This window comes from Charadrius vociferus, unplaced genomic scaffold (genome assembly GCF_000708025.1).
Source record: "Charadrius vociferus isolate BGI_N301 unplaced genomic scaffold, ASM70802v2 scaffold428, whole genome shotgun sequence".
Taxonomy (NCBI): domain Eukaryota; kingdom Metazoa; phylum Chordata; class Aves; order Charadriiformes; family Charadriidae; genus Charadrius; species Charadrius vociferus.
This window is the reverse complement of record NW_009649712.1, coordinates 474,265-485,092: the sequence shown is the minus strand read 5'-3', so window position 1 is coordinate 485,092 and position 10,828 is coordinate 474,265. Positions and strand designations below refer to the sequence as shown.

General features: G+C 37.9%; 1 protein-coding gene across 2 annotated transcripts; it reads right to left on the bottom strand.

Moving 5' to 3' along the window:
• Positions 1–3,242: 3,242 nt before the first annotated feature.
• CDCA4 (cell division cycle associated 4) lies at positions 3,243–7,650 on the bottom strand. 2 transcript variants are annotated; one of them, XM_009890703.1, is made up of 2 exons: positions 7,557–7,650; positions 3,243–5,225 (listed from the first exon to the last, which is right to left on the bottom strand). In XM_009890703.1, the coding sequence occupies exons 1-2, from the start codon at positions 7,593–7,595 to the stop codon at positions 4,470–4,472; spliced, it is 795 nt and encodes a 264-aa protein (XP_009889005.1). In that variant the 5' UTR covers positions 7,596–7,650; the 3' UTR covers positions 3,243–4,469. The 2 variants fall into 2 exon arrangements, with proteins under 2 accessions (XP_009889005.1, XP_009889004.1); XM_009890702.1 differs by lacking the exon at positions 7,557–7,650 and adding an exon at positions 5,365–5,409.
• Between the last annotated feature and the right edge of the window lie 3,178 nt (positions 7,651–10,828).

The window sequence follows — 10,828 nt, the reverse complement described above, 5'->3', positions numbered from 1 at the left end:
TCAGCAGGATTTCATCTCTTTGAAGAACTTCCTTGAAAAAATAGGAAAATGTATTTTAACTGTCAACTTTGCAAGAGATACCAAAAGGAGTTTAGACAATCCTTGTGAAAACTTATAGTTGAACAAGCCAAATTGACAAAAATACATATTTTCCTAAGATGGCTGTTTTATTTCTTGGCAACTTGGTGGTTTTGTACTTTTAGTATTAGTCACATAGTGTGAAATCACACTCATTTAAGAGCTGATGAGCAATCAACATTTGTCATGATCAGTCATGGGGTTTTTTGCATAAGGGACTATACATCCTAGGCCTGAGACGTAAACACACTTTCGCTTTGAACAGAAGTCAGTTTTGAAAAGATTTTTGTCTTATCCTAGACGTCAGCAAATAAATGGATATTCTTTTCATCCTAGCTTTTGACAGATTATTTTTAGTTATATGGGAATATGGAATAAGTTGCAGAACTGTAAAGCAGTCATACACCAAAATCAATATTCTGAGGCACAAGACATCCATAATGGTCTGATAATTACAATATGAAACTATACTATCAGTCAATTTACAATAATGCTTCCTAAATGCCTACTAAAGCAGTCCAGACATACCCGAGACTTCAAAAACCGTCTAAGAGCAGCTTTGAATACAGGTAATTCCCGGTGAGTGTGAAGACTTGCATGTGCATCCCTAACCTGCTCGAGGCTGAAACCCCTCACTGCTGTGCCTCTCAGGCCTCCCAGAAAGGTGCTTTTCATCCAAAGAATCGATTCCCTCTTTGTTTGCCAGATTTGTCCTTTAGACAAATACAGCTACATTCACAGAGACAGGCATGTCTTTTGCTAGGTAAACTTGGAGCTGCGGAAGAGAGAGGGGATTAAAAAACCCAGAAAACACCAAAGAAACAGGGAAGCGCCTAACAGCCAAGCTTTCACGCGCAGAAGGCGTCGTTAACTCAGCCTGGATCCTCGCACTTCTGCCTTGGCTGAGTGGCCGAGCTCCAGAAGCTCCGAGCGTTCTGGATTTTCTTGCAAGGGATAAGGAGAAATAAAACCTAAGGCACAGAGGAAGAAGGGGAGAGATATTCAAGGTTACCTGAGAAGGAAGCAGATTTGACATTAGCTGTTTTGCTTAGAAGTACTTTCTTTTGTGCAAGTCTACAGCAGAGTTAGGTCATTCAGACCAACAGCCTTGTTTCAGACACGGCGTTGACTGCCGTGCAAGTTTCATGACTCTTTTCCCTAGCAGCATATAAAAGAAAAAAGGCTGCTAGAAGTGGTAGCAAAATGTTACAGAAGCCTTTTCTAATTTAACAGAGGTTAAATTATTTCCCATTTATGCGTAGAAATTAAGAAAATCACCACCAGCAAGTATCATGTCTCGCTGCTTGTAGTAACGATTCACAACATAAATAAGTTTAAAATTCACCATCTTACAGGCACCTTCCCCCCCCCGTCCCCGAACAGAAGTGAAGCCACCCAGAACGAGCAGTTGAATTAGACTGAGACACACCAATAAAGCAGTCGGGAGACAAGCTGATTTTACACTGACTGGTCCTTGCAATGTCAGACCAGCTCTAAGCACACATCAGTTCTGCACAGTGATTGTGCAAGTTTCAGCAATATGAATTCTTATACCTGCTGAAGACTTGAGCCAAGATACCAGGCATGTAAAAGCACATAAGATTTGGCATATGTTTTAAGAACATAATAAAACAGGATATATATTTCTGTTTAAATGCTTAACTGCATAAATGCATACTTACCTATTACCTTTCCCATTAAACCAAGTAGTCTCTGCCAATTGCTCTAACTAGGCACAGCTTCCTCAGTAAAGGAATGCACCCAGCTAGATGCTTCGTACAGTAAGGTATAGATATATAGAGATATATATACACACATGTACATTTGACATATACAGTTTAAGAGTTATGAACAAATGATACTAATTCCTACCTGTAACATGGAGACTGATGCATACTAAGGAAGCGGGGGAGAGCATCTTTTCAAATATCTTAACGTGCAACTGCTCATTTAATGAAAATGGAGGACGGGGAGGGAACCAGAGGGGAAGACCCACAGTCATTCAAGCCTGCGGGTTTTGAACCACAGTTCATAGCAGTTTTGGGGAACTTTCCCAGAGGGACAGAAGATATTTATTCAACTCAATGCTAACGTTCCCTTTATAAAACTTTGAAACTGCCTGGCTTTCTGCTTTACCTGAGGGCATCTTCTGTCCAATTCAGTGGATCTATTCACACGCAGAAAAGCATCAAGAAAAGTTTCCTGCAGATTTGTAATTCTGAAGGAATCTCTGATACTGTGACAAACACTGCCAAATAAAACACTGTTCTCTCACTGTGAGATATGACACCTCACATCAATATTTGTATCCTCCTGAAGCAGAACACACTACTGCAACACCTTTAAGTTGTGAGTGATATCTCTATTAAGGCATGTAGTATTGGCTTGTTTCTTCGGTCCAGCTGTATTATATGGGCTGAACTTGCAAGTCTCCACATGGTATTTCATAATTTAATACAGTTATTAAGCAAGCTTTGAGGAAGCCATGTTTAATTACTACAGTAACTATGGATTATCTCATGTCCAAGTTTAATACAAAAGCCATTTTCAAATTCAGTAAAGACTTACACCACCTGCATGGTTTCAGGCGACTGAGTTAATATGCCTTCAACTATCAAGTTTGAAAAACTCAGCAAAGTGATGCCATTTTTCTCCAAACCAAATGCTTCTAAAGCACTTGTTGAAATCATAAGCTCAGTGGTCTCTGTTTGTGGGGGTGACGCTGGAATGTCCTTAACACCCCCTGCCCCGACGCTCCCCTTTTTAAGGGTTTGAGAATCTGAAAAGGATAGTGTGTAGTAGGTAAGGTCACTTGCGGGAAGGCCGAGTCTTGTCAGACACAGAAATGTACTCTCTTCATGTTCAGCAACTTGCTTGGTTCAGGTCTACAGAAAATAACTGAGTTACTGGTAGGTGTCTTCCCCTGGCTCAACCAATGCGAACACATTCCAGGAACAAATCAATCTTTCCCCCCTTCTCTACCTCCCTGCTAGTTCAGGTTTCTTCCCCAGGACCAGCTTGTGAAAGTAAACATTTGTCATTTTATAACAAAGTCATATCCTGCACTTGATCTATCCCTTTCCCCTGAAAGTCTCATAGGAATAAACCTAATTATATACACTTTAAAATGAATGTGAGTACTTGAAGAAAAGAACACCATCCCATTTTGTATTATCTTTTGTTATTAAGAAAAGCCAAGAGGAAACCCTTGGTAAGAGTGGAGCATATTAATTATGACAAGACATCGTGACATACCAGTGGAGATTTAAAGGCCGCTAATAACACTTTTTGTAGCAATTAGTGCAAGATAGTTATCCCATATAAACAAATATTTGATGGTAGGCTTCAGTGATAAACAATTCACTTGATGACATTTACATATAAATACATATAAATAAAAACCTATGCAATTTAGGTTTGTAGTTAACAAAAAATATGCTTTGAAATGAATTAAATGTAATTGTACTAGTTGGATCAAAGCTCTTCCTCTAATGATACTCAAGTACATGGGGTATGAAAAGAATAATTGTACAATTCTCAATTTAGTAAAGTACTACTCTATAAAACAGAATCATGAAAACAGCTTTTACATTTTAATGTAAAGTATAAAATCAGATATTTACATTTACATACACTTTACTGAACTACATTGGGTAGCTCACGGTAAAAAAACATCCCTTTGAAAATCTTTCAAAAAATACATCAACTGCAGATACGATCAAAAGTTACTAAGTTAGCAGCTGACATCACATCTGTAGTAAAAATATATTTTAGGAAAATACCTGGAAAAATCTAAACACCAATAAACACTTTAAAACTATTTTTTGAAGTAAAAATTGTAGCAAAAACCAGAATAAGCTAGCTAGCATAACAGGAACTATTGCATACTGCTCTTTAAGAGCCATGTAGCGACTTAGAACGGAAGCAGCAGGTATGGTAGGAGTTATGTGGTGTTAACAAAGTGGAAACTGGAGGAAAATAGAAAACCAGTTATCCAACTTGTCTCTATGTTTATTACCATTTTTACTGGCAGAAGTATAAGAAAAAGATGAGAGACTCCCTCTCACTGAGCATATCCTCCATCAAAGGCTAGAACAAATTGGTAAAAGGAACCCAATTTCAAGAGCCTTGGACCCCAAACTTAAAAACATTTACCGTATATACTTACAGTTCAATGGACAATAAATTGGATTATTACACTACAAGTTGCAGGTTAACTTTAAGAGTTAACACTATTTTGCAATATGAAGTGCTTTTTTAATATATATATCTATATAATATATAGATACTTGTAAAATACACGTGCAGATTTGACAGAAAAAACTGTGGAAATAGCTTTCTTGAGTCTTTTTTTCCCAATTAACAGATCTTTATCTCCTGCACAAGGAGTTTCAGGATTCAACAAGGATTTCTACAATATGATCAAGCTCATTAAGATCAGATTTACAATTGGAGTTAGAAGTTGCAGTTGTTGGAGAAGAAAACGTTTCAAGCCCATCACAGTGTCCCATTTTTGTGTTGTTCATCATGCCTGTTAACATAGTATCAAGATCGTAGTAAGAATTGTCTACTTCTGAAAATAGATCTTCAACCGAATTAGGACTTTTATTCTCCAGTGTCTCAAATATTTGATCTAAGGATTTTTGAAAGTTTCCTTTATTTTCTTGTGGATTCTCCATTTCCCACACATTGCTCTGCAGGTTTCTTGGAGCTTGCACTGAAGAGGCTGTTGACATAGTCTCTGAACTATCTTGTGCCTGGTCACCCTCAAAGTCTTTATTGAAAGTACTATAACCTGGAACATGCTTTCCCTCAGCTTGTTCTCTAGATGAGCGACAGAGGATGTCTGTTGAAACAAGACGATCCAGGGATGCCTGCCCCGTACTCTGTGTATTTATCATCTGCCAAGTCCCATCCTGAGTCATTTCCTCTTGGATCTGCCGTACCGTGTTGGCTATAAGTACCGAGCGACAAAGGTTAGGTTCAACCAGCATGTGACACAGCTGAAGTTTAACCAAGGACATATCTAAAAGTGACTGCCGCTGAAGATTATATGAAGGAATAGCCTTAATACCAGCCAGAGTTCCTTCAATATCTTCTTCACCATCAAAACATTTTCTCTTTAATCCTCGCACAAACATTGTGTCCTGTTAAAAGCAAACAGAAAATTCTTGTACAACATAAACAGCTCAAGAAGGAGGTGAAAAAAATACTAAAAACTAAAACATAAAAACTTAAATTTTAACAGCAAATTCTTTTAAGATAGAAACATCAGAATTGTCATACCAGGTTATAGAATGGCCAGTGTGGTACAACAGGGGTCAGGAACATACGGACTTGGTCCCAAAGACGGCACTCGGGAACCAGGGGTGAGCAGGTCCACAAGGCATGGCATTGGAGAGAGGCAGAAGCTCCCAGCTCCTGTCTCCCATTAAGTTCCACACTTGATGGAAGTCAGAAGCCGCTGCTTCGCACAGAAGCAAACATCTCAACAGCTGTATTTCACCTATTGGAGAGGCAGTTTCTCCTCGCTCCTCCCGAGTTTCTACTGGCATGCTTAACCTCTAATTTTGGAAATAAAAATACAACCTGGCACACCATCTTTAAAAGATTTGACCCCTCCAGAACATCAACATGCCTAACAGAGTAACATGAAAAAAAATACCATGGGCAGCATACTTGAAAAGGTTAGCTTATTTTATCTACAGAGAGAATAACATCTAGATTTGGAGACATTCAACCGAGGTGCATAAAACAATCCTTTCAGTTCCCTTACTCAGGTGAGTCAATGAACTGTGTAATTCCAATATGAGTCATGCAAGTCCAATAAGGATAGGCACAGTCCTCTGCTGTATGGGCTTCTGTACTTCTTTCTCAGTTGACTATAAGAAAGCAAAATTCCCGTATTCCTAGTTTAGGTTCACCAGCTAAAATTAGGTGGGGTGCAACTAGGCTTCTCGTTATTTATATCTAGAAATCATTTGCTGAATTTTCCAAGGTATGACTTTCAAGCAGTAGCCTCCAGATCTTATTCTGAATTGAACCAATTTTGACAACAGTGCCCCACGCAAATATTGCAGCTGATCTCTTGAAATACAAAGTAACTGTTTTGGGTTGGGGTGGGTTTTTTTGTTTGTTTGTTTGTTTTTGTTTGTTTTGTTTTGTTTTTTTTTAAATGCAGTAGATGCCACTTCTTTTAATCTTAGAAAAATTAGGCTGCAAATGAAAGCTAGTACCTGATCTTTACATTTATGCACCTTTGTCACATCCCTTAGGTTTTCTGTCCTTAGAATTCCTGTTTACCCAACATTTGCGCAGTTTTTAAATACAGTAACCCAAGCAAAACAAAGTTTTTCAAATAAGAGCTGATAAAACCAAAATACTATCACAGTGTCTTTCTATATTATTTTCCATTCCCCTTGGTAAGCCCTAACCTCTGCCTTGCTTTTCTGGTTGCTAAGGTATGCTCCACACATTTTCACAGAGCTCCCACTCTCAGCTTTTTCAGAGTCAATAAAATTCCACCAAAGTGAAACAACGTTGTTCTTTTGAAAATACATTACATAATTATCTACCCTGAAAAGCTGGGGATAGCACAGTAGCTAGATAAACATTTGGTCTGGCTCTGTACAATACTTCTTACACTGCCGTATATAGCCATGAAATAATCACCTTTTTTGGATCTGCTGTTGAAGAGTTCTTTCCATTGAAGGTACAAAACTCTTTAGAAATTACAGTATACAGAAATCATAATATGTAGAGACTAGAATATATGAACTTATTCTTACAGTCACTTTCAATAAACTTCTTAAAAGCTATCTATGGATTAACAATACATTAAATGGTTTGGAAGTTTCTTTTAAAATTTTCTCCTATAACCTAACATATTTGCATTATTCTCAGGTTTTGCTTGATAGGGCCTTTTCTAGATTTTTAGATATTCTTGCAACTTCCTATTGGAGGATATCCCATTTAATTTTTCCTACCAAGTTGTATGTACAGTAATTTCTAAAGACACACCTCCCATGTGAAACTTGACCTCCGGAGACATCTTTTGGGACTACTAATCAACCACGTATGATTACGTCATCAAACATTAAACACTCTGTGCACAGTTTGAAGCTTCTTTTATTTCAACTTATATTCTTGAGAAGAATAATTAAAACTTCAATTGAACGTTACCCTGGTTTTCATGTATCTACTATTCTAAGGCACATCAACAGAAGAACAGAACACAGCTGAAAACTTGAAAATCTTAATACATCACACACACACGGGTGTGTAGAAACAGAGGAAAAAAATGTTTATAGATTCTTAAAGGTAAACTTTTCACAGCATTCACTGGATTTTCTTTCTATAACACTTCCAATTAGTATCTTACATCATAAAAACAGTTCTTTGTCACCCTGTTCCTGACACTGCACAAAATACTAGGTTAGTTTCATTTAATAAACAACAACAACAACAAAAATACATACCAGTAATTGTGTTTGATGTAGTCCTTCCTCTTCTCCCATACTACTGAACAAGAGTCCATACAGTAAAAGTTAGGGCACCACCTACCAAGTACCGGGAAGCAAGACGTCAGCAAAGTACAGGAGATGCAGAACAAAATAGTTTCCCATTTCAGAAACTTCCACACCTCTCTTCAATTGCTTCAGTATCTCTATTCTCACAACGTTCCTACAAAGTTGAATAGTACTATGAAACCCAATTTACAGCTAGAGGACAAAGGTGATTTGCCCAACAATACACGCAAAATCTGGCAGAAGGAAACTGCCAGTTCAAGTCCAAGTCCTAGGCTATTACCCTGACCCTTGGACCAGCCTCTCCCTTATCCCTCCGCCTCTGTCATTTAAAGAGCAAACAAAATCTTTAGCGATCATTTTAGAAACTTAAACGCGCACAAAAGCATACTGAAAGCAAGTCTTCATTACTTTTATCACAAAACTATACAGTTTTCACCTTTGTTGTACAAAACCACATATCTCTGTAGCATCTAGAGAAAAAGAGCAAGCATGCACAAATACCAAACTGAAACATAGCAAAACCAGGGAGAATTTTCCTTTACCAGCACAGAAACTTTATGACTAAGATTTACTTTGCAAGATGACAATAATGAAAGTAATAACAGTAATTAAATTGTTTTAATTATAAAGGCCGAGTTTATAAAACACATTTAAGACAAAATAAGATTTGATATACCAAATACAACTACCAAACACATGCAACAATTCCTTTAATTACCGAAACCTAAAAGAATGCTCCCTTTCAACAGGATACAAAAACTTATATGATAAAATATGAAAACAATTCAGATACTTTTCTAGATATGTCTGTACAATACAAGACAGTTCAGTGTCTACAACTGAAGTACATGCCTAGAAAAGAAACAAGTAAAGAGGATGCATATGGACATCTATAATTGTCTTCTATTGTGGCTGGTAATAAAAATTTTTTTTGAGTACTTACTCCCAAAATTTGTGGGGAAGGAGATGGTTGACAAAGGACTTGGGGGGTGGGAGGAGCAGAAAACATGTTTTTCTCAGGAAAATGCATACTTGTTAAAACACCACAACAAAACCCCCCACCTTAAATACTCTCAAGCCAAAATCTTTTGACATGATTCCAAAATATTCAGACTAAAATGCTGTTATGTCATGGAAACTGTATTTCTACCAACTCCTAGTCTCATTCTCTTTTACAGACTGAGCTCACAGCAACATTCAAGACAGGGTCATGAGGCATATGAACTACAACTCCAGTGAAACACCATCGTATCAAGTCAATAAAGTATTTCTTATTTCTATCAAACACCTTGTGATGCTATAAAAGTTCAGAAGTTTTTGCTCCCCGGATACACTTTCAAAACATGCTGTAAATGAAGTGCAATCTCTTTGAGAGCCTGTATATGGTAACTATTTGAATCCCCAAATTCCTACTAGATATTATGCTTTTAGTTTAGGGTAGGTGACAAGGGCATAAACTTCATTTGAAAAACCCCAACCAAACAAAAACCCACAGAAAATCCCACAACAGCTACAGATAGAGATGATGCAGTCACAAGAACAATAAATGAAAAAATTTTCTGCTGCTATTTTAGATATGTGACAATTTTAGAGGAAGAGGCTTTGGCCGTTTGCCTCCCAAAATAGCAGACTGATACAGCGTTGATGGGAACGCACAAGTTCTTGGTAAAAGAGCCACTATCACGTACACAAACTAAAAGACATAGGGGATGTTGGCAGACCAGTCCAGTCTGTAATCTATTAGCATACTAAAGGAAAGAGTTTTCCCATGCAATATAATAATGCGTAAGACCTGCTGCATGTGATTCCAGGTTCTTCCCTAGAGCAATAAACAAACCATGTGGACCTGTAAGTATATAGAATATGCCCATCACGGCAATTATTTCTTCAGATTCTATTAACTGGCATACAAGTGTGCCTCAGAACCTAAGTTCCCAGTAAAAAAAAAAAAAAATTAACTTCATAGCCATTATTGAATGCAATTAAAATCTTGCAAATAAACAACCTTCCCCAGATTTCCCTGCACTATGTCCAACAACCACTCATGAGAATGATAAATTTAAAACCTAATTAATTAAAATGTAAGTATGTTTCTCTATTGATTTACATACTAACATCCTCAAAACAGTATTACCATTGTGTAAAACCTCTTGGTACGTGACAGCAAGATTGCTGCTGCTTTAGAAGCAAGATCGTCAAAATTCCCTGATAATTTCAAGCAGCATCTCTCTCTGTCCAAGAAGCAATATCTAGACTAGCTATATTATCTCCCTTCTTCCACTACCCTCCGAGTGTCAGGATCCCAAACTTAGCACGTTAAACTTAACTGCTGTTTGAAATAGCTGTTCAAAAAAAAAAAATCTGTCATGGAGACAACAGCTATCTGTAACACGATACAGTATGAAAAAAGGACGTTTTGTGAATTTTGCTGGGTTTTTTTTCTTTGTGTGTTTTTTTTGGTTTGTTTTTTTTTTTTTTTAAATAGTAGCAGAGTATTATACAATTCATTACAAGTTTTACTTTTGGGATTGACAAATTCCCAGTCTGCTTTACAAATAAGGTGCTTGAAATTTGATCCAATTCTTACTAGAGCATCAACTTACACATTCCAGATTCACAGTCATTTCAGATTCACGTATTAATATGCTGCCAAAAATACACTCAAGTACTTAAAGGACAAAGATGCTTCCTAAGAGGTGAGGTAACAGAGAAGATAGGAGATTTTTAGCACTGTTCATCTTTAGAAGAAAGAAGACAAGAACTACCTAGGCCAGTGCTGGAGGTTCACTTATGCAAGGTGCTTTTTCTTTTTGTACAGCCACAAGCAAAGTGATGACACTTAGCACGGGAAGGTACGAAGGTACTGTATCTCTCCTCTACCACTCTAAGCCGACCCCTGCTCTAAAACTGTTCCTCACAACAGCTATGGGGAAAAAAAACCTCAAAGGTATGTGTAATGGTGAAAACAAGATGGAAAGGCAGTACTCCTCTTTAGCCATGCATACGTGCATACGGTTGTGTTGAGTCGTCAGGTGGGCTGCAGACACAGCAGAGGGCTGGTAGGGCCAGAAACATCCCTATTCGGACCGGGACAAAGGCACCTATAAAGCACTGGCGTTTGGTCCACCCCCCGGACGCAGGGGACTGGCAGGCACCTCTGCAGGACAGGAGGGCTTCAGGAAGGGGCATTACCTCCCGCGGACGGGTAGGCTGGGAAGCAG